The sequence below is a fragment of the Dipodomys merriami genome, unplaced genomic scaffold (assembly GCF_024711535.1).
Source record: "Dipodomys merriami isolate MVZ:Mamm:240054 unplaced genomic scaffold, mDipMer1.0.p SCAF_24, whole genome shotgun sequence".
Lineage (NCBI taxonomy): Eukaryota > Metazoa > Chordata > Mammalia > Rodentia > Heteromyidae > Dipodomys > Dipodomys merriami.
Genome location: NW_027203826.1, coordinates 25905877 through 25930531, shown reverse-complemented (window position 1 = coordinate 25930531; position 24655 = coordinate 25905877). Strand labels below are relative to the sequence as shown.

The window sequence follows — 24655 nt, the reverse complement described above, 5'->3', positions numbered from 1 at the left end:
TCTGAAAGGCCTGTAGTGTATCTGGGTGGGGGATCAGAGGCATAAGAGTGTCTGGAGGTGCTGGGACTCTTGATGACTCCAGACAGACTGGCACCGGAAGTTCAACGCTGCTCACTGGTGATGGAAACGGAAGTAGACCAGGCAGCAGAGAGGTGCCTTCTTCCCACCTGAAGACGTCTAGAGCAGTTGCCAATGACCATGGACTTATTGGTGGAGCTACTGAAGTTTAAGGAGCAACTAGACACCTGCCAAAGCTGCCGTTTATGGAGCTCAGAAGAGGCAGCCCTATTCAAAAAGTTTTCTTGCACGATACAAACACATAGCTTCCTTCCATCAAACGGGCCTCTTAACCGATTTTCTGAGGATGGGTGCTTATTGGCAAATTAGGTGTAATCACTTACAAAGTATCTGGAAGTCATAATTTGAAGACTATTTACTACCATAGGAATAATGATAATGATATGCTGGTATGTTTCAGAAGCAATTGGAGGTGTAGCTTACTTGAGAGAGCTCCTGTTTAACACGAGTAAGGCCCTGAGTTCAAACTCCAGTATGGCCAAAACCCCCACAACATTTCGGAAGTATATGCATGGCACATTCATAGCACAAAAAAATAAACAAAGCAAAGCAAAACAAAAAGACTTCAAAGAAATGAGACCCTCTAGAAGCTGCAAAGATAAACAAACTGCTATTGGTATTTGTTTTCCAAATTTATTAACATGATTAACAATGCTCTTAAAAAAAGGAAAAGGAGAGAAAGACTATATGGAAAGGGAAAAAAAGTGTAAAAATTAACTGAAAAAAAAAAGAAATTTGAGTTGAAAAGACTTAGCACCTTTCTCTCACAAACCAAACTGAAAGGATCAGTTTTGGATGAATGTAGAAAGCACTGTATATTCAGTCAGTTCTGAAGGGGGCTTTATTGTGAAAATTGTAATGAGAAAGTCAACATTGAGGAGAACTGTTCAACATAGTGGATTTTATACTCTACTATCCCCACACATAGAACTTTGTCTTTGTTTTTATTGTGTGTGTGTGTGTGTGTGTGTGTGTGTGTGTGTGTGTGTGTGTGTGTGTGTGTGTGTGTGTGTGTATATATATATATGGTGCTGGGAATGGAACAGGTCTATACACCTGCTAGGCAAGTACTTGACCCCTGGGCCACAAACTCCAGAGCCATAGCAGGTTATATTAACCATTTATGCCTTGACCTTTCTCAGGTAGTAGGCTCATTGAGGGCTAGAACTGCATAGTATTTGCTCCAAATTCTTGTTTAATTAGAATACTATTTTGATGACTCTTTTATACAGAAGAGCCTCTTTTTATCTTTACCCATACAGCATCCTGCAAGTGTACATTATTGGTGAGCGATAAGTGGCAGGAAGAGGAAATTTAATGTACTCTAACATTTCCTCTTATGAAAGGCATCTTCCTAGTTGCTAGAAATGAGTGAAAACAGTTTTTCATTGGGTTATGGAATCCATTCCCCAACCCACTGCAAATAAAATTGTCCAGGATCCATTGATCAATAGACCTGAAGATCATAACACAGCTTTTGCAATTTCCTGAGATTCTCACATCAGGTCTGCTTCTAACTAATTTACTTCACATGTGGAGCCTTGTAGCATGTGTATTTTGCCTAACTGGTATTAGTTTAGTGTGGGTTCTTTTCATTCCCATAGAGCTTAGAGGTCATCTAGGACCTGACCTGTGTAGCTCTCCCACACTTAGCAGATGATCACTCTTCTCCACTAGAAATGTAACAGGGACAGAATACTGAAGACCTCAAGATCTGGTTATGTAAAAGCAGCTGGTCAGCAAGAAAAAAACGTATTGGCAAGGAGTCTTGGCCTTTGCCCCAGTCTGAACCTCAGGTCACCACTGAAGTTCTGAAGAACATGTTCATGCAACATGACATTCCAAGAACATTAACACTTTAGCCCTATATAGCTCAAGACAGGTTATCTGGCAGAACACAAGCAGCTGTCTGCTCTACCCCTGTTTGAACATGTATTTTTAAGGAGCATCTAGGGTCATACATTGGGTCATAAAAGGTAGTCATTTAAAATGTCAAATAGAAAGCCTTCTTCAACATCATCTCTCACCCTCCCATTTTAAAATGAAATAATCAAGACTCAGGGAAGTGAGACTCTTTGCTGACATCCACTCCGATTTTCAGCATTTGACCAAAATTACCACCTTATCTTCTCCTGACTCAGTGATCTCAGTTCGGCCTGTGTCTTCTGCAGCACATGTATGGGGTGATAGCAAATGACAATCTATCAATGATACAAACAAAACACAAAAAATATGAAAAGTGGGATTGTCTCCTGTATCACCCATCAAAACCCTAGCTACAATAACTATGAGAGACCAGCAACAGAAAAGAACCTACCGTTTGTGGGGCAAGCACCAGATTCTCCGCTATGTGTACCTCAATTCTTCATGCTAGCGTTTCAACCTCCTCATTTCTTCCATACTGTTTCTAGGCATTATTCCCATTGAATTAACTTGGGCTATTGATTTGCTGCAAATGAGTTATATTTATGACCCATTTTATCTGGTAATGTGAAGATTTTAGTAGAACTCATCTAGAGATTGAAAGCAAATAGAATAATTGTGTAGGGAAGATTCTCTGGGGTTTCCTGTAGGCAGATATTAAGCTCCTGAGTATGCATTAGACTGTTGAAAGTTATGGAGTACAGCGTTGACCGTTCTTCATATTTCATGGACATTTTCCTCTCACCTACCCAGGCCCACAGAGTTGCATGTCTTTTCTCTAACAAGAAGCTATTGGGGAACTGTAATAGAAAATAGAATGTTTAAGTAGTGGCAAACCATTGCTATGAATATTTCAAGTGACTGGCCGTTATGTTTAGAACTGAGTTTAAAGAACTTCCTATAGTTTTTTTTCTTTTACTTCGATGCAGTGTGTATTCTTCTACTGCCCAAGAAGTAGGACAAGCAGATGAAAGCAAATGATTCCAAAGTCCCACAAGAGAAATGTGTTCATTCTGAGTTTTCAAAATCAGTAGCAAAATGTACTCTGTTATAAATACTCCAATTGTCTCTTTACTAGGTAACCTGATTATGTGCATGCAGAGTAGCAGCTTTCTGTAAAAGGTCTTTATTATCCCTGGAGCCCTAGGATGAGGGAAAGAAGCTTAAATAAAGAAAAAATTATAGTGACACTTGGGAACATTAGGGTTGATAATGAAGAGTGAAAGAAATTTCCTTTGAAATATTTAGCATGAACTCTTTAACTGTCATTAATATGGATCTGTGTGTATATGTGTGTGTGTGTGTGTGTGTGTGTGTGTGTGTGTGTGTTTTAGTTTCAAAGACCTATAAAAGCATAATTCTATGTACATCAGTACAGAGGGCTGGGGATGTAGCAAGCCTGTTGAATGCAAGGTCTGTGGTTCTCTAATATCACACACACACACACACACACACACACACACACACACACACACACACACACACACACACACACACACACACACACACCCCTGATATGGAGCTATAAATGAAGTTAATTTAGTCTTCAGTTGCTTTTCGTTCCAGATTCTATCATTAATGTAAAAGGAGAAATACTGATTCCATTTTCTTCCATTTCTTTCCAGCTACTCTGTGACTGTGCAAGAGTCCTACCCACATCCCTTCGATCAGATCTACTACACCAGCTGCACTGACATCTTAAACTGGTTTAAATGCACGAGGCACAGGTAACAGAAGCTCAGACCTGGCCGAGGGTGGCTGCCTGGCAATGGGGTCTAGCATTCAGAGGTATCAGTCACCTGAGAAAATGCATTCATGCATTAGCCCACAGTGGTTGAGGGATAGTCACTGTTCTAGCCGTAAGCCAGATTGCCAGCATGTATCAAACCTAGTTAATTTTGAGATTGAGTCTTACTCTTTTCCCAGTCTAGTATGGACCCATGCTAACCCCAATTCACAACTTTCTGCTATAGCAGGATGCCAGATGCATGCCACCATGCTCAGCTTTTTTGTTGAGATAGGAATCTTGCAAGCCCTTTTGCCAGGGCTATTCTGAGACCATGAGCCTCCTTATTTCAATTTTCCAAATAGCTGGAAGGACAGATGCATGCCACTGTACCCAGATCTTGGTTGAATTGAAGTCTGGAGAAGTTTTAGCCCTGGCTGACCTCAAATCTTGGTCATCCCAGTTTCTGAGTAGCTAGGATTATATTTGTGAGTCAATCTGGTAGCTTTACATGTGTCTATTCGACAAATGCAACCAGATCTGTCTTTCCCAGCCAACTAAGTTCCTTGCAAGAGAAAACTAAATTATTTAACATACTGCTGTGTTCTCAGTGCCTAGAATGGTGCCACTAACAGAAAAGAACAAACTTGCATTTGATTCAGTGGCTGTGATGCTTTTAGTTACGTGGACTAGTATCTGACTCTTTCTTCCATAAACTAGAAATTATGTCCGATCCAGTTGCTGATCAGCAGAACTAATAATGTGATTTGTTTCCTTTATGTAGAATCAGTTATCGGACAGCCTATCGCCATGGGGAGAAAACCATGTACCGGCGCAAATCCCAGTGCTGCCCGGGCTTTTATGAAAGCAGAGACATGTGTGTCCGTAAGTAAGGCCCTCACCGCTTTGGGGCACCCCTGTGCGTCACAGTGCTGGTTTGCTCCTGCTCGTGGTGGCTGAGCTGGTAGGCCGGGGACAGGAAGCCTCTCCAAGTCCTTTCCCTTAGACTGGTGTTCATGAGAGAAGCAGCAGCTTTGTCCCCTTACCTAGCAAAATCTCCAGACACTCGGCTTGAGGGAAATCAGCTGTGGTAGGTGATGATGTAAGGTCTGTATGGCCGTATTAACTGCAGTTCTTCAACAAATGTCTCCTTGGAGACCCATCCAGAGTCACAGAATGAAGTGTGTGAAATGAGGAGCGGTCACAATTGGGAAATGACCATAAGGCAGACATCAGTATCTCACACCCATAACCCTAGCTACTGAGGAGGCTGAGATCAAACGGAGCAACGCTCAAAGCCCGCCTAGGCAGAAAAGCCCTACAGACTCCATCCCCAGAATAACCACACGATCATATGCCTATGTACACAAGTGTATTGTCTAACGTAGGCAAGGGGACGATTCCAATGCTGTATCACCTTGGAACAATGAACTTACAGTTTAACAAAATGAATTCCAGGGAGCTCAATCGTATTTTGTACGAGGAGAGGAGGCCAAGGGAAGGGGGCAGACAAATGGAGAGAAGTGTGGGTGAACGGAGTCCGTATATTCAATGTACATATGTGAAAACGAGCTAGGTAACTTGCGATGGGTGGGGTTGGGAGACATGGGGGGATGATGAAGGAGGTGACATTGATCAGATGCATTGTAGTCACAAATTGACAGGTGGAATTGAAATCCTCTACAACTAAAGATAAATAAAAAATGAAAAAAATACAATTTTCCCAATTAAAAAAAAATAAAATAACTGGCAAAAATCTGGGCTAGAGGTATGCTTAAGTAGTGGAGCCCCAGTCTAACCAGCACAACAAGCAAATACAAGGGCTCTGTGTGGAGGAAAAGACAAGAAGTCCAAATTACATAGTAGAACTTTGCTTTTATTGTCACCATCCCTCTTCTCTGCTCCCCATGTCTGCAGTTCATTGTTTGGAGAGGAGCTTGATGTTTTATAGGCTGTATTTTGTAGTTGCAGTTTCTTTTTTTAAATTTTTTTTGGGGGGGGGTCCGGTCGTGGGGCCTGAACTCTGGGCCTGGGCACTGTCCCTCAGCTCTTCAGCTCAAGGCTAGCGCTCTACCACTTGAGCCACAGCGCCACTTCCAGCTTTTTTCTTTTTGCTTATGTGGTGCTGAGGAATGGAACCCAGGGCCTCTGGCATGCAAGGCAAGCACTCTACCACTGAGCCACCTTCCCAGCCCCTGTAGTTGCAGTTTCTTACTGTTGTGCATAAGTCACAAAGAGATCATGAGAAACGATTTTGCTCCATTATTTCCGTTGAAACATAGCTGGAGGGGGACAGTTGACATGGAGAGTGTGGAGAGGGGCTTTTGCTATAATCTGGAATCAGCAGGAATGCTGCACAGAAACAAGCTTCTAGTACTAGGTTCACTGCCTCTGGAGAGGTGCCTCAAGCTACAGTAACCTACCTGTGTCATTTCTTGTCACATGGAGAAAGAACTTGGATGTTTCAACTTTCTTCTGACCTTTAGATTCTATTCTTCATGACACTGGGCTGGCTCTTAGTTCTGATGCAAACCCAGGACTACTATAGTGATCAATGGGAAAGAAAACAAAAATACAGTATGTGACTAAACAACAACAAAAACTAGAAAATAAAAGTACCCTGTGAGTGGCCCCTCCAGACAGTACATGTTCTTCTGTGACATATTGCAAAGGTCGGTATAATATTGGATCAGAGATATTTCCTTAATCAATCCCAAATGTTGACTATCCCCATGATTTCTGTCATCTTTACTAGGAACTACTCTATAACCCATCATATCCTTAATTAGGTAAGATGAAATTCCTAGAGAGCTGCTACGCCAGAGGTGTATGTATTTCTATACCTTTGGAGTGTTTCCAATTTATTCACACACCAGCAGAAAATAAGAACACCGTTGAACTTACACCTTGTGCCAATTTTTTTCCAATTTGCATGTTTTTGATTAACAATGCTGCTGAATAGGGGAAAAAATGACATGTTTACAGTCAAACATCTTAGAGCATAATCATCAGCTGAACTTTGGGGTCCAGGCTGATGGGAAATTTTCAGGAGGAAGCAAAGCTGAATGCAACCTCAAGATTGGGGTTGGGAGGCCTGGCTGAGGCAGGCTGGAAATCTTCTATTGCTTTAGGTGGCATTATTTTGGGATCTGCTCTGTGGTTCAACCTCACAAGCATAATTGTCAAAACACCAGCCCTCCACAGGTAGCCACTCCCTGCGATCTTATTAAAATACTTGGGCAAGTCTACTAGCTTGTCAAAATCTGGTAAATAAAGAATTAAGTAAACCTTTATCTTCCACTGGAGAGGAGGCAGGGTCTCCTGGTAGACACCGTTAGCATTTGCTCCAAACATTCCCCTTTTCCTAAACAATCTTAAGGGATCTGCTGCCTTTAGAGAGTGAAATGTGTTTTTCTTCCCCTTTAGATATGTTAATGTATTTAATCAGCTTACAATCTACTCTCACTGGCCTAGGGGCTATTTGTTCTCAGTAAGGCTAGTTTGCATTTCTTATCTGGGACGTCTCTATCTCTACTGAATCTGCAGAAGCCAGCTTGATCTCTACCCTGCTCACTTCTTTGTCCTTGGGGTGCCTGGTGGGTGTGGTCTGTCTCCAGTGTTAGGGCCGCTAGCACTGTATGACACCTTTGTGGCGTTAAGAGAGGAAAGACAGAACATGGGGATTCTGAGTTGTGTTTTCATGATCATTAAAAAAAAAAAAAAAAACAGGATTGTTAACTGTTTCTAGTCACTAAAAGGAGTGGCAAGAGGAATACCGGTCCTCATTTGAATTGGGCTTTTGTTAGTTTATCTAGAAGGGAAGAAGATGCTGTCATGCAAATACCTGTATTTGAAAAGTTTCTTTCTGATTAAAAGAAAGCTTTCGTGGTTCCAAGGCTCCCCACTGCAGATGACATCACAGAGGCCACCCCAGGGCTGGATCTGGGGTCACCGGCCGCCTCTCCCGGCTGGCTGAACCTCTCTGACCTGTTAGCACTGACTTAGAGTTCTCTCCCAGCTCAGCCCAGTCTTAGAGATGGAATCCTTCACAGATGGGAAAACTAGCTCTTAATCAGGACATTGTCCAGGTTACATACACTCAGGTACCATCTTTTCTAGGTCTCATCTCTAGGCCTCAGACACTCCTAGCAAGTTGGCTGCTAGTGGGCACAGAAGGCCATGATGGGGAAGGCTTGGGGTGGGGCTCGCATGGCCCGGCCGAGCCGCAGGGGGATGGGCACCGTGGTCTTCTCTGAACTGAGGGGACACTCCTGAGGCACTGGACTTCCCACCAAGCAGTCGGGAAGAATATATGTCTTGAGTCTACTGTTCTGTGTTGAAGAATTCAGTGTTCATTCATAATGATGATCTCTTTTGCTTCCTCCCAGGGAAAATTGGGTTCAACACAAAGGGTTCCATTCGATTGAATTTAGCATGCAGCTATTGTGTGCCTGCAGTGTGAAGAACCAATGGGTTTGGGTTGTAACGAAATAACATTTCTGGGTAGATGTGTTTCCTGTCCTCAAAGAGTTTGCCTCGAGTATTTTTTTAAGTATACTGAAAGTAACACTTAACTTTCGTAGAATGCTTGCTATATACCAGGCATGCATTATCTTGTTAAAATTTTTTAACATTTCTATGAGGAAACTTAAGTCTTTAGTCCTTAAATAACTCTTTCAATCTGATTGGAGTTAGTGAGTGGTAGGAATGGTACTGGTGTATATTCTAAATGGAGAATTAGATACTTCATGTATAAAAGAAAGCCAAAAAGTAATGAACTAAAAGTTATATAAGTCTTATCCACCCAATATATTTTCTTTTTTTGTGCCAGTCCTGAGGCTTGAACTCAGGGCCTGCTCACTGTTCCTGAGCTTTTGAATTCAAGCCTACTGCCCTACTACTTGAGCCACAGCTCCACTTCCCATCAAGAATTCCCTTAAAAAATTGTTATTATGAAAGTGATATATAAAGGGATTGAAGTTATATAAAAGAGCTTCTTAACCGCATTATGGTTATAGGACTTTAGAAGTATACTGTGCAGAATTTGGAGGAAGTCCTAGCTTTAATCCCAGTTACTTAAAGCAGAAGATAGGAGGTAGTGGCTTCAGGCTATTCCAGGCAAGGAGTTATCCAAAACCTATCTAATAATAAGTTGGGTGTGGTGGCTCGTGCCTTCAATCCCTGCCACTGGGAATGTGGATCTAGAAATCCACAGTGTGAGGTTGGCTTGGTCAAAAATGAGAGACTCTTTCTGAAAATTAAAAAGAGCAAAAGGGCTTGGGTGTGGCACATGTGGTAGAATGCCTAGTTAGCAATTGTGTGACTTTGAGTTCAAACCCAGTATACTCCAGGCACTGGTGGTGGCTCACAATTGTAATCCTAGCTACTCAGGAGGCTGAGATCTGAGGATTGTGGTTCAAAGCCAGCCTGGGCAGGAAAGGTTGTGAGACTCTTATCTCCAATTAACCACCAGAAAACCAGACGGGGCACTGTGGCTCAAGTGGTAGAGCACAGAGGCAGCGGTCTCCTAAGGAATGTTCTTAGAAGTGACCATTTCCTCTTATACCTCATTGATCAGAACGTATTGCATGGCTTCATCAAGCAGCAAATGCATCGTTATAGTATGTTACTGCACAAGGGAAATGGGTGAGAAATATGGGGAGACTAGAACCATCCTAGCCAAATAGTATGCATTCTGTGCAGATCACTTACAGTAACTTTTATGTCAACTGGTGTTGTATAATGGTGCCCACTTCCCTGTGCGTTCCAACACTAGGTGTTGCTTTTGCTTTTAAGCTATTTGGCACAAAAAGAACACCTTGTTTTCTTTTGCATTTCCTTAATTACTAGCAATACTGATATATTTTTTAAAACCTCATATGTATTAGCCATTTCTATTTTGTATAAAGGACAGGAGCAGGATAAGAGATAAAATGAAACTATAGATCCTTTAGAAAACTATAGGAAGACAGATTAGACACAACCAGTGATGGTAGAAGGGGAACGAGAAATAGACTCTCGGTAACTGCTCTAGCAGACAGCTTGAAGCAGATTTGGCCAAGGCAGCAGGAGATCAAGGCCCTTCAGTCCCTTACTCTCAACATCATGGACAACCATTCCCTCCTTTCCTAAGACCTCAACTCTTCATAGCTCCCAGGCTGACTTGGAGCCAGGGAAATGTCTCTTCTCAACTGCCCCTATCTGGGAGCACCGTGGGGAAGAATGAGCTTTGATCTCGTGGCTGCGTAGGAATTCTTTTAACCAAAGTGATATGGAGATGTGCTGACCTGTGGGAATGGGTGGGGAATCACAATCCCTGTGGTATGGTACTGCATGTTACAGCAAGTGAAGCCACCTCAAGGAACTGAACCAGTATGGACCACAGCCTCACTGCAGGAAAATACACTGGCAGGGGGTGGGGGGGTGGCTGGGGGGGGAGGTGGGGGCACTTTCCTCTTAGCACCATGGAGGCTGTCTATAGATTAAGTTATGTGGCACTTGGATGCACAGAGTGGGAAGTTGGCAGCTATCCCTTTCTGGGAGGGACCAGGAAACCCAGAGACAAGGCCAGCTATATATTCTCTCAGGGATGGTCTTGGCTCCATCTTGGCTGATGGCAAAGAAAGCTGGTTGTGGTAAGCAGGGTCTCCCGCAGCAGAATCATGAATGGACAAAGAAAATGTCCAAGGGTCCCTTCCCCAGGCCGGTTCCCATTCTCTTTGGTCCAGTTGCCTTGTCTTCCTCTGATGGATGCTACTGGAAAGGAAAGACCTATTCAGACGATTGTTCCCTCTGGATTAGACTTAAGGCTGCTACTCTGTTTTCTTGTTAGCTGGATGTCAGACGTTCACTTGGAGCATGTGGCTTAGAGGGAAAGGCGTAAGCTCGGTCACCTACTCCCTTCCTTGCAGGCGGGCTATGACGGTGTGTGATTGGTTCCCATGGAGTATGACGGTGTGTGATTGGTTCCCATGGAGGCTATGATGGTGTGTGATTGGTTCCCATGGAGGCTATGATGGTGTGTGATTGGTTCCCATGGAGTATGACGGTGTGTGATTGGTTCCCATGGAGGCTATGATGGTGTGTGATTGGTTCCCATGGATGTGCCCTGCCTGTCCTTGGCACTGCTTAACAGAACTCTGGAACCGTAAATAAGAAGCCTTCACTCCCATGCACTGAACTGTATATGATTTCCTGTTGTTAGCAGAGCGAGTGTGACAATTGATTACCAGAGCAGGGAATAAAAATTCACAGCTGATTTTTAACTTGGCCAAACTTATGTAAAACCGAGCTGGCCATAGGCGAATTAGTAGCTGAAACTGTGGTTGGTATTTCTATGAAAGAGAAGTTCTGCAGATGAATTCTGCCCTTATTTGAATATCGTGCTTTAGAAAACAATTGTTTTTCTTCTGTTGGTACTGGGGCTTTTTCAGTCAAGACTAACCACACCTCCCCTTTGGACTTTTTGCTAGTTAATTGATGATCAGAGTCTCACAGACTCTTCTTTCTGGGCTGGCTTCAGATTGTGATCCTCAAGTATCAGCCTCCTGAGTAAAATTATAGGTGTGAGTTGTCTTATGCCTGGCTAACAATGAGTTTTAAACCCCATATGAGGGATGACAAGGGCTTACAAACACCTGCACTTCACTTACTCTTCCCTTTCCAAGAGATGTATATGCCACACAGGTAGCACTTTGGAGAACCATGTTAGGCCATTTGCTACATTACTCATACATCTTTTTCTATTGCTTCTTTTGTTCTTCCCTATTTCTTCTCTCTCTCTCTCTCTCTCTCTCTCTCTCTCTCTCTCTCTCTCTCTCTCTCTCTCTCTCTCTCTCTCTCTCTCTCTCTCTCTCTCTCACACACACACACACACACACAATTGGAATTGTGTTAGACCAGACTAACAAAAACCTTCCAGTATGAAGAGAGGGTACCATCTCTTGAAACAGTAGACAGTAGCCTGGAATGTGTGTGTGGAAGGTTCCTGAAGCCATGTCTGGGCTGAGAGAGGATGAGCAGAGTGATGCCCCAGACTGGCAGTGGAAGGCTCGCTGTCTGAAATAGACCTCTGGCTTGCAGCGTTCGTGGTGGACCTCTTGAATCCTGAAGATAGCTGTGGCTCCCAACTTGCTCACTCCTATTTGCCTTCTGTCACATATAGCTCTGCCATACAACTGAGAGTTCTGTTTTCCACAACTCTTCTTCCATGGGTGTGAACCTGCCTGTTTTCACTTCCTCCTCACGTGCTGGACTATTTGTAAGACTAACTCAGGATCACATTGCCTGTAGTTTTGTCTGTGGGTATGGAAAAGGAGTTCTCAGCAGCCACATTCTGCAGCAGTGGTTGGCCACGGGATGAGAATGGGAATGTTGGACAACTAGGTAAGGCTTTGGGGATGAGCCACGCTGACAACCTCAATGACTGCCCTCCTCTTTCTGGACAAGATGTAAGGGCCTATTCCATCCCTGATAAGGGATGAGTGTTTTCCTGCTGAAAGGCCCTGGACTCACATCTTGTTCAGGGGCTTCAAGATTCAACCTGTGGCAGAGGGTGAGCAGGCTTCTCTGATAGATTTGGGTAGCAAGGCAAGATCTGAAGGAGAGGAAGGTCAGGGCACTACAACCTCTGTTTGTTTGAATCTCTTGTGTTTGTTTAATAACATAGCTGTGATCTTGTCAGATATTTCCACAAAACCACTTGAGCCGAACTTTTTGAGGGGAGGTAAAGTGAGACAATCGTGGTAGGCTAACCAGAGACAAGAATCAACTGGTACGTCCCTCAGCACACCAGCCTACCGTGCCCTTCTTGCCCGAGGTTGGGGAATTTTTCGTGTTTCCATAGGAACCCTGTCTGGACTTGGTTGCTATGGAGTCCGACTTGGTTCAGAGGCACCTACCAGCAAACACGGGGAAAGCCTTTTGTTCATGGTACACCAGCACACATTCCCACTTTCCCACACATCTATTGCAACTTCCACTTCTGTTTTCCAGTGTTAGGTACTGGATTCTGCTAGAAGTGACAGCAGGACCTAATAAATAATGCAGGAAATGTTTGTTGTTTTACTGGTTGTTTATTGCCTCTTTACTACTTAGAAATTTATGAATAGAAAGTATGCATTTAGTCTAAAAACAAATCCACTATGAACCAAGATAGCTTCAGTTTAATCAGGTGGAAATCATTCCTGCTGCCTGATTTTGCATAAGAAAGCGTGACTGCAGACTCCCCGGGCAACTAGGAGAAGGGAAACAATGACAAAAAAAAACCAAAACCCCTGCTTTATGGTTCCTGAAATTGCAAGCAAGCATTGAGGGTCAGGTAGGATTTTTACAGGCCTAATAACTTATGCAGTGTCTTTGCAGGGAGAGATAACAGCTAATGTAAAACTCAGAGTGGAGAAGCAATCTTTATTGTATGATGGTTCACATCTTTTTGAGGTCAACGTAATTTAAAAATAATGGGAAAACCCTCCCCCCCTCCCCCCCGCAATTTGGTCTAAGTGAACAGCCATGCAACATTGACGTGGCCAGGTGGTAACAGAACTTGTATGTTTTCAGTCTGCAACAGCAACTACCAGCATTTTCACAGAAAATCCAGCATCCATCTGGGCCACACACAGAGATGTCAGAGGGACAGAGGGCCAAGCTCCCATCAAATCCGTGCTGCTATGACCTCTATTATTTCCTTCAGCTGTAAGAACGTCCGGAGTTACAGGCCTGTTATCTTTTCTCAGGGGACACAAATCTAGAAAAAACTTAGAGAAAAAGAGCTCTTGCTCCAAGAGCATTTCTACATAGAAAAGCAATTTGGTTAAGCTGAGCCCTGGACTAGCAAAGGCTTCAGATAGGGTGCCGAATTCAGCTGTGTCTGTTTAAAAACAATAAGGTAATTAATTATACTTAGCATAGGATTGAAGGACACAGAAGGAAATGAGCCACTGCAGAGGTGCACCTTGCGAGCATGATCCTTGGAGAAGTCTTCCAGAAGTTGGGGCCTGGATTTCTGTGCATTTGCACGCCTCTGGCATGCAAGTCCTCTTTCTTGAAGATTCCTGCGGCCTGTTAGAGGCTGTGGGGTTGCCTGCGATACACTTACTTGATCGTGGGATTCTTCCTCCTTTTCTCTTCACCTTTACACTTCCCCAAGAACATGATGAAGTTTCTCTCCCTCAGCCCTACTTAATTTGGAGAACATTGCTTTAAGGGATTCACTTTTCTAGAAAGTTGGGAGTGCATAATTATAATTCCTCAGAGACTCTTTGGATCTTTAATTTCTTCTAAGGATATTTGTCTGTTTTAACCACTCAGGCAAGGGAAGGTTCTAGTTGAGCCTTGGAGGGGTGTTACAGATGCACAATTTACCTGCTTCACTGCTGGGGGGCGTACCAGCAAGACTGCTCCATACGTCATCCATACGTCATGCCAACATTGTCCACCACAGTTAAACTATCCACAGATGAGCATGGGAAGTAGTTCTTCATGTGAAATTGGAATAGCTGTATGAATGATGGATTTGCAAGGTCAGAAAGTAGAACTAAAACATGACAGTCAAGTTTAAAATGTGGGTGCAAAGCAGGCCCTTTTTGGGTGGTTTTTTTTTAAAGACCTTGACAAATGATAATCATTTGTCAGAGGTGCGGCTCATCAGCGTCTGGAATATTCTCTGATATACAGCATGTGTCTTAGATCCTTCTTTCCTCCCTCCCTCCCCTCCCTCCCTTCTTCCTTCCTTCCTTCCTTCCATCCTTCCTTCCTTCCTTCCTTCCTTCCTTCCTTCCTCTCTTTCTTCTTCCTTCCTTCCTTCCTTGCATTCATTCTCTCTCTCTCTCTCTCTCTCTCTCTCTCTCTCTCTCTCTCTCTCTCTCTGCCCCCCCTCCCTCTCTCTCTCTCTCTCTCCCTCAGAGTGATCCTCCAGCTTCAGCCTCCTGAGTAGCTAGAGCTACAGGCATGTGCCATCATACCTGGCTTATGATGTATATTCAGATTTTGTTAGGACCATGCAATCTTTTGTGTTGACATTAACCTTTGGATTTCCTTTTCCATGGAAGAATCACGTAATGGGTAACACTGGCTTGACATTCCCACGGGGGAGCAAACAGGAGAGCAGTGACTTTAGATGAGCAAGTGCTCTCCTAGCTCTTCCGGCTTCTTCTTGACCCGCACTATTCCTCTGATTGTTTCCATCCCCATCTGGCCCTGAAAGGTAGTTGAGTTTGCATTCCTTTTATGTTTGTTTGGTGAGAATTCTAGAAGCAAAGGTCCTATACCTGCTTTCCTGCCCCACCCCCCTTTTAAAGACATGTTACTGTTTAATTAATACATGTAACTCCAGTCTTTCATATTGAAGAGCAAAGGTCTTGGACAAAGGAAATAACTTTTAACTGTCGAGACTGGCTATTAACTCTTTCTCAAGTTGGGGTAGACAGGAAAAGACAGCAGAAAGAGTATATGGCCCCAGAGAAGGAGAGGACCTGTCCACCGGCCACCACTTAGCAGGGCAAGGCCACTGAGTGGGAAAGGAGTCACCTCCGTGTGACTAGCACCCCCAAGCGCCCCCTGGGGAGGAATATTCAGAAACTCATGTCAGCAAGATGAGATAAAGCATGCCAGAAAAGGCCTGTGGTTCGGGGCTCGCCAAGGGAAAGATCACCTTGGGGAGAATTCTCTGGCTCCACCGAGAGTAGTTGGATGGAGAGAAATCCACCGTAAACACAGAAGAGCCTGGCGTGGCACTCCTGTAATCATCCGCTTTCCTCATCCACATGGGTGTGACCGGGCCGGCAGGCAGCCATGTGTCTCCAAAGAAAGCACCTTCCTCTCTTCCCTTCTCCCAATTGTATTTGGATGATTTTTTAAAAATCCTCTTCCAATTGAATTAGTGCAAGGTTGGGTAATCAGACGGAGGAATTTCTGCTTTACAAACTGAAATTTATTTGAGCACTTTTTTTTTGTCCCCGCCTCCATTTTGAAACTGTGGCTCATGAGGCTCCTGCTACTTACGTTACTTAAATCTGCTTCAGCTTGAAGAGACAATGTGAGAGTCCTGGCCAAAGTAGATAATGCCTGCATAAGTGGAGAATTAAACTCAAACTCTTTCCATTTTCAAACAAATGAATAGGATTATGTGCTCCACAGATGCTATTTCAATCCCTTGCCTGGGATCTATGACAGTGGTCTTATACAGCTTTCTTTCTTTTTTCTTTCTTTCTCTTCCTTTTATATAAGTCACTTACTTTGTAGAGAAAAAGATTGTTAGACTATCACATTGTGATTGATTTTTTTAGCATTATCTCCCCCTGCCCCAAATGTTTACTGAGAACATCTAATGCCAATGTGTACATTGGCATGAGAGGAGCTCAGTTACCCAGGACCATGCACAATTACTGAAGTTGCAGGGCTGGGCCTGGAGCCCAATGTATATAGCAAGACTGTGGGTTATATCCTCAGTGCGGAAGAAGGAAGAAAGAATGTGAGAAAAGAAGGAAGGGAAGGAGAAAAAGAATGAGAGAGGGAAGGAGGGAGGGAGAGAGGGAGAGAAGGAAGGAAAGGGGAAATGAAAAAAAGCAAGACTGGAAGGAGGAAGGGAAGGAGGAAAGGAATGAGGGAGAGAGGGTAGGAGGGAAGGAACCAAGGGAAGGAAAAGAAGGAAGGAAAGAAGGAAAATATAGATGAAGGAAAGAGGGAGAGAAGATGGAAGAAGGGAAGGAAGGAAGGAAGGAAGGAAGGAAGGAAGGAAGGAAGGGTGAAGTCTGTATAATATTTCAATGTTCGTGCAGGTTTAATTCTATTCTGTGCTCCCATCCCCCAGTTTTGGTACATAAAAAGTTCTTCGCTCCTCTATGCAGATTCTCCCCATGCTGTGATTATCTTTTTAAAATAGCTCTATTGCAATTAAAACTGACATGAAGTAAACTGTCACGTGTAGGTATGCACATTGGTAAGCTTCCCAGTCCTTCGCTTCCCTCAGGGCAACGAACATGTTTATCGAGAACAAACATTTCTGCCCCTTTTCGTGGAGATTCCTTCTTTCCACCTCCCTCCCTCTCCTCACGCAGCTATGAGTATGCTCTTTCTGTTAGCTGGGATTGCAGTGTATTTTCTAGAGCTTTATGCACAAGGAATCCTAAGATGTGTTGACTTTTGATGTCTGCCAGGGTCTCATGCACAGCCTCTTGAACTGCACCTCTAGCCATGTTTTTGCTGGGTAGTTTGGAAATAAAGTCTCAAGAGCTTTTCTGCCCATGTTGGCCCCAAACCTACATCTGTGTGCTCTCAGCTTCCCATGTAGCCAAGATTATAGGCATGAATCACCACCATCTAGCAAGAAACTTCTTTCTGATCCTAATTGGCAGACATTTCTTTCAGGCATACTAAATGCCTTTTTACATTTTTTTGAGGTAATGATGTGTTTTAAACATATGTAAGTATTTATATGCATATACACATGTATATATTCATATATGATACATATGAGTATCATATATACATTCATATATACATGTGTATATATACAATGTAAATACACATATATTACAATATCACAATAAGTATATAGGAAGTATAATATGAATATATTGCATTGTAATTCAAGTCAAATGGTGTTTCCATGAGGGGATAGGATGTATAACTAGGGTCAATGTTTTTATTCTCTGCACCTCTTTTGGCTGTTCCCCTTAGACTTAGGTTGGAACACCTTTCCTTCAAAGGCCCTGTAGAAATTGTGAGTCTTTACATCTCTTTCTCTTAGAGAAAGGCCTTCGATCCATTCTGTTAATGTAGATACTTACTATATTTTTAAAGTGGGCTCACCTAAAAGACTTACCAAAGGGGCTGGGAAGGTGGCTCAATGGTAGAGTGCTTGCCTTGCATGCAAGAGGCGCTGGGTTCGATTCCTCAGCACCACATAAGCAAAAAGAAAAAAGCCGGAAGTGGCGCTGTGGCTCAAGTGGTAGAGTGCTAGCCTTGAGCTGAAGAGCTCAGGGACAGCAGTTCAGGCCCCACAACCGGACCCAAAAAAAAAAAAAAAAGACTTACCAAAGGATACATGTTCTGGTTAGGAATCATGTTTTGAGTAAAAAAAAAAATAGGCCTCTGAAACAAATGTGTACATACTAGGGATTTATGATGCTTGTGAAAAGAGGTCTGGAAGGAGGTGATGTATAGCCACCAGCCTTTCACCCTGGGAAGAGTTCAGAGTCCAGGCTTCCGTGGTTGGTTCTCTCTTCTCTTTCCTCAGAATTGTCTAATGCACTTTGCAATTTCACTCCAGGCACGAGTGACCCAGATGGAAAGGAAGGGACCTGTGCTTTTCAAACAAGGTTGTTGGAAAGCTTCTTTCTACGGGACAGTTACTTTTGAGAAATGCTTTGATCCTAGAAACATATCCACATTATTATGTCATTCCCTTCAGAACAATTTTGTGGAGGGATATAATCAAGTTTTAAAGGGATCTTTTGCTTGCTCTTCTTTCACGTTTTCTCCATCCCTAGGTGTAAATCCAAAGTGCAATATGTGGCAGAAGGAAAAAAAAAATACTTGGCTATCGTTGATGGCTCTCAGTATGAAAGCCATGCATGTGTATGTGAAAGCAGAGATGCCCATGGTATTGCTAATAGGATTTAAGTGGATTTAGGAACTAAGACTGAAACAGGAGTCTAATTACAGAGGACGCTGGGGTCGGCGTGCCAGTGCTCACCTGTCCAGGAGACAGACAGGCTGTCCACAGCCTTCACTTCAAAGACAAGCCCTGTCCATCCCATTCATCTCTTGTCTCCTGCTCCTAGCAGAGAAGATGTCTTGCTCCCGCTGGGCAGCCTCCTGGACCTACAGCAGGGTAGTGAGTGGGGGTTGATTCAGCTTATATCTTGCCTTAAAGAAAGGCTAGTTTGACTAAAATACATAATTATTTTTTTTAACAAGAAGTGGGAAAGATGGCTCCTATGGGATAGACCATCTTGGCTGGGGTAATCTTAGTTTTAATGACTCTTTTGAAAATAGGAAGAAAGGACACAGAAAGGAACAACATGGCTCTCTGTCTCTGTGCGCTGGAGAGCCACAGGTAGAATGGTTTTCTGCACGTGGGCTTGGGATCAAACATGTGAACCTTTTAACTATTTGAGCATCTGAACATTTGCTGAGGTAGACTCTTCTCTTCCTTCTTTTCTAGTTCCCTCGGGCATTTTACACACGACTCAGTCGTATCTTTAACCCTGCCTTGGTTTCCCACATGTCTGTTAGTCACAGTGGCATGGATGGAAAGCAGAAACAGGGCTGCTCTTGAGCAGGGGTCCCGCATGGTGTGTAGCTTCTCTGCTACAGAGGCAGAGTCCTGTGTCCTTCCCATCTGCAACTTCTACCAGCAAACAGTGCTTCCTGTCATTTATGTTCTTATTTGACAGTAGGAGTTTTGCAAAGCTCAAAGGTGATTGCATAGGCTTGAGTTTTAATTAAGAAAAAGACATCACCAGGAAAGCAGATTTCTCCTTCTTAATTAGCCTTCAGACAAATGAATGGGTTCTGCTAATGACTGATCCGCAATTTGTTTTAGACACGAGACAGTTGTTACTACAAGGGTCTCCCAAAAATAATTCTGATTTTTAAATTACTCTCAGAGGATTTTCATGTATTATTTGTTGTAATTGTCCAGACTTGTCAAGATTCCTTTGGTATAAGCTAAAAGTTTACATTGCCATGAATGAAACATGAACACGTTTGTTTAATTATTCAACAATCTGGAAGCATTTCAAGCTACATCTCCTTTGATTCTGCCCATGGGAATTTATTATTTTTCCAGAGCTGACAAAAGAAGTGCCAAAATAATAAAAGATTAAGAACAAGCATATGCAGATCTGATGATGATTATTAATTTTGGCAGGACCTAATGCTAGCTCAGTTTTCTCACTTGACTGGTGCTTTACCAGTTGAGTCATGCATGTCTCCAGACCAGCTTTTTGCTAGCTATGTTGCAAATAAGAGTCTTGCAGACTTTTGTTCCTGGGCTGGGCCTCTGATTATCATCTTTCAGACCTCAGCCTCCCGAGTAGCTCGCAATTTTGATTATTTGCTCTCTGGAAATAGGGGTAGCTTATGCATTTCTTATTCAACTTTTCAAATAAAAATTTTCTTCATATTGGAGCAGAGATGTTGTTGAGTCATCTGTGTCTTAATAGTCAATTCAAGTGGTCTAGCAGAAATCATTGGAGTTAAGATCCAACATAGCTACAACTAAAATCAAAATTTAATCTCCAGCCTCTATGGTAACGGCATGTCCTAGAAGCAGTTTGCAGGGAGGGACGGGATCAATGTTAGAAAGCAAGAAAGAAGTTAAGGAAAGAACAGATGAAAGGTGAGAGAAGAACGGGAAAGCAGCACTGAGACCTGTCTACCAAACATGCCAACCTCCTCCTCTTGCAGACAGGATCCTTGGCAGATACAAAACCCAACGTGCTCCCATCCCGTCCAACTTCTTGGATTTTTCAGGTTCTCAAGGGGTAGCATTATTTTATTTGATATATATTGAATATATTGGGGATATATATCTTATATATATATAAGATACATATCTTATATGTATATAAGATATATATCTTATATATATATATATAAGATATATATATCTTATATATATCCCCAATATATTAAAAAACAAATGAATGCTTTCAATGCTATATATCAACTCTATCGTATTTTTATAGAATTAAATGGAGAGAGTGGCACTACTGAATAAACACAGAAATTTGGAATTTTCATCAGCCACCACATCTAATTCGTACATTTGTACATAATGGGGCTTGAACTCCTTGTTCAGCTTGCTTGCTCAGCTAATGTCCCACCATTTAAGCCATTCCACCAGTCTTACTACTTTTTTTTGGTGCTACTTTTCTGTTTAGACTAGCTGTGAACTGAGATCCTCTAGATCTCAGCTTTGGGATGGATCTCAGCTTGGAGATTCACCAATAAAACAGGACGGGAATATATTTTCCAAAGATATGGGTGACATTTCTCAATTCTCCTCAATAGAACAAGTGTATTGAATCTGTTGTGTCACAGCTGTGAGTTATGTGTTCACCAACAAAAGTGACTATCATTTTTGGTGACCCTATTCCATAAGGGAATTGTCTCTCGATCTGTGCTGTCCCTCTGGGATCTTGACGTCTTGCTTTGTGATGTGTTTCTTCATATCCGCTGCAACCATTTGGTCCTCCCTGACAGTTTTATTAAAAAGCAGTTTAGGCAGTTTTCCTTGAACCTTCTTTTCTAATGTAGTATGAAGTCGATCTCAACGGCAGAAATGGGAGACTTTATTTGGAGATCTGAAAATAAGGGAGGGAGTTGTTTGGTTATTCAGCAGGCTGTAAGAGGGCTGAGGAACGATTGGAGAAAACAATGAAGCATGCATGTTGTTTTTAAGTGATAGTTGAGCCTCGGATGCGCAACAGCTGTGTTGTTGGTTTTCTTGCCGTCTGTTTCTCGTGCCAACTCTCTGGATTTGACTGATGTTTTTCTCTCTTGACAGCTCACTGTGCGGATAAATGTGTCCATGGCCACTGCATTGCTCCCAACACCTGTCACTGTGAGCCTGGCTGGGGTGGAACCAACTGCTCCAGTGGTGAGTTCCCACCTGCTGCTGACTGTCTTGGGTGTTCTGTGCTGTATGAGTCCCCTTGTCTGCAGATTCCCCCAGACCATGCTTCCTTCTTCATCCCAAGAGGATCATGGCGTGGAATTCCAAAAAAGAATCATTCATGTGACAGTTCCTGTTCAGCCTGCACATGCACTTACTGTAGAACTATCCTTAGCCCAGTATCAAAGCACGCACTTGGGAGGAAAGGGCTTTCAAGGCTTCTGTGCATATCAAAACCTTTCCCCAAAGCTGTCTTGAGAAGCTGCTTTTACCAACTTCACTTACTCACTTTGGAACTGGAGAGACGACTCGATCTCATCAGAATCAAGATTCTGTAAGAATCGTATGCCACCTTCTATACAATCCCGATTGATATCTAAGATAACTTCTTGGTGATTAAAATTGACCACCCATAGGTTTTAATACCAATAAAGTTGTTAGTTTATATGGGACTAGCAGCACTACTTATCTCTGAATTTTGAGCTGGAGATAATGGGCACTTGCTGAGATAGAGGAAGATCAATTTGTAAGAAATGAAAATTCGCGAACATTTTGATGCTTGTTACATGAGATCATAAATAGTATAAAATTTTCCTTCAGTGTGCTAGCATGACAATTCAGAAAGGATGTTTAGCTCAACTGTAAGGAGGCCATACCTAAAATCCCACATCCATTATCATAAAGATTAAATGATGGACTATTATGCAATCCCATTTCTTTGGACCAGTTTCGCAGTTAACATTTAAGTCCTGCAGCTCACTCCTCCCTGAGTGCATAATTGTGTCCACTTCCTGTTCCCTTCATCTTTATTTCCCTTGAAAAATGACAGTGGAAGCTGAAGTGTAGCTCTGCTGTCATGCACAAAACATTACCTTCATAAGAAAACGGAAATCATAGCTTCAGAACACTCCCATGGCAGCAAAGATTGTCTCCGTTGCTATCAAATGCTTTTCTGAGATTGGCCCAAAAGGACCTAAAGCTGTCTGGAGAAGTTGCTTTTTACCAATTTTACTTGCTTACTTTGCAACTAGGGAGATTACTCTTGATCTTGTTAGGACTACTTAAAAGAAAAATATCAGAAAACCTTGGAATTGCTTGGCTTTTCCTGAAACAGCACTTCCAGAGAAAGGCCTTTGTGTTATCTGTGCCCCAAACATGTGGTATGAAAGCTTTTTTTCTTGTACCTTAGGCAGGGTTTGTGTGTGTGTGTGTGTGTGTGTGTGTGTGTGTGTGTGTGTGTGTGTGTGTGTGTGTGTGTGTGTGTGTGTGTGTGTGTGTGTGTGTGTGTGTCTTTCTGCTCCTGACAGGCTTCTCAGTGCTAGTGCTAACTGTCTTGCAGGGTTTGGTTTTGCTCATGCAGGCAAGCAGGAGGCTAGTAGGCAATGTGTTCACAGGCGATTGAGGCAGAATGCTTGGGATGTGGGATTTGGCCTGTGTCCATCTTTTTCTGGCCCACTGACCTTCAATGCGATATTGCTTTCATTAACTTTTCCAGCTTAAATCCCAGTTGTGCCTAGACATTTGGAAGAAAAATAACATTGTAAATGAGTGGGAAAGGAAAAAGTGGTCGCATTCTTCATTTGTAAATCAAAGCTTGTTACTAATTCCAGGACAAGAAGACTGTGGAAGAATTTCACATGTACTCATACTTTGTTTTGTAAAAACTACAGCTATGAGATCGAGATAAAGTATTTCTACTCCAAATGGAGTAGAAACATAGGTTTCAGATGTTCTAGAACTGATAGGGACCTTCCAGAAAGTAAACTGCTGCTGTACTTCAGTATTTGCTGGCTTGTGAATGAAGATTATAGAATTCTGAAAATGATCATTAGACAACATTTCATTTATTTGCTATGATGCATGTTTTAGCTTTATGGTTAGTTTTTGGTGGTACCAGGGTTTGAACTCAGGTCCTCATCCTACTTGGCTTTCCAGTAGAATATTCCCAGCCCAAGCTGTGTGTGAGTCTGGTGTTTTCCTCATATTAGTATACTTACAGAGTTGGGGTGTACTCAGACACTGTATAAAATATTCACATGACACCCCTCATGATATTGTCAGCTCACTAAAGCAGTGCTTGCTATAAAGTTACTTCTCTCTTTTCCTGTGCTGTAGTGTGGAAACCACTAAATCCAGGGAGGAAGAGCTGGCATTGCTGAGAGTCTATCTCTTCAGTGCTCAGCTAGCCTGAGCAATGCCCAGAGTTCAATCCCCAACACTGCAAATCACAAGCCAAACCAAACCACCACAACCTGGATCTTTAAGTGGGAGTGTCTACTGATGATGTCATCTTTAAGTGGGAGTGTCTACTGATGATGTCATCCTTAAGTGGTCATGTCTTCTGATGTCATCTTTAAGTGGGGAGTGGCTAGTGATGTCATTTGAAATCATCTTGTAAGGAATTAAAATTGTTTCTTCTTTCTCCATTTACTCAGCAGTTGATACCAATTTGGACTCACGTGTATTTACTTGGTGTTTTAGGTTATATGACAATATCACACCATCTATTTTGGTGGTCAGATTGTGTTCCTTGTGTCCTTTTGGCCTGTCTCATTCTTTTGATATTGAGCTCTTCTTTTCTTTTTTGGTTCTAAGATATTCTAGGCTCATGTATTTCATTTTCCTGAAATCGCTGAATGAGACTTTCCCCCCAAGGAACCCTGGTTCCTTGTAATGGAGAATGATTATTTAGAAATACAGAGCTGGGTAATGGATATGTTCATTGCTTGTGGCACATATACTCAGTTGAAAAGGAGGAAGTTTAATAAAAAGAATGATGAACTATTACAAGAGATGGAAATAGTGTGTGTGTGTGGAGGGGGTGGATTAGTAAGAGGCAGATTGAGCTATAAAAGAATATAGAAATGTCACATATAAGAAATAGCCACTACCTGTAGGGCTGAGGATACCCAAGAGGAAATGCCAGAGGTGTATCATCTGTATCTTGTGGGAAAGGGCAAGCCTACAACTCACTGGGGCAGAGAGGCTCCCCTAGAGCTCAGGCTTGTAAGGAAGCTTTTTGTGAATAAAGCGTCTCACCAAATACACTCTACAACGGAATAGGGGAAAGTTTTTGGCTGCTGGGTTGTACTGAAACCGAGCCCTGGGTTCTGAGGGCTACAGGAGCAGGGACTTGTACTTATGTTGCAGAAGCCATGGGCAGGCACTGCAGGAGTCAGTTGAGCTAGCACACAAGGACCCGGATGGAAAATGGCTTCCTTCTGCAATGCTTTTGCAGTGCCCTCTACTGGAAATGCCTAACTTTTCTTATCAAGCTGGTAAAGGAAAAGTATTCAAAGGGCTCA

General features: G+C 42.7%; 1 protein-coding gene across 1 annotated transcript in view; it reads left to right on the top strand.

The window, feature by feature from the left end:
* Megf10 (multiple EGF like domains 10) overlaps nt 1–24655 on the top strand; it is a 136779-nt gene that overhangs the window by 37914 nt on the left and 74210 nt on the right. Inside the window, exons 3-5 of the mRNA XM_070034489.1 lie at nt 3627–3728; nt 4512–4612; nt 21243–21335. Coding sequence (XP_069890590.1) covers nt 3627–3728; nt 4512–4612; nt 21243–21335 — 296 coding nt within the window. The remainder of the gene's footprint in view (nt 1–3626; nt 3729–4511; nt 4613–21242; nt 21336–24655) is intronic.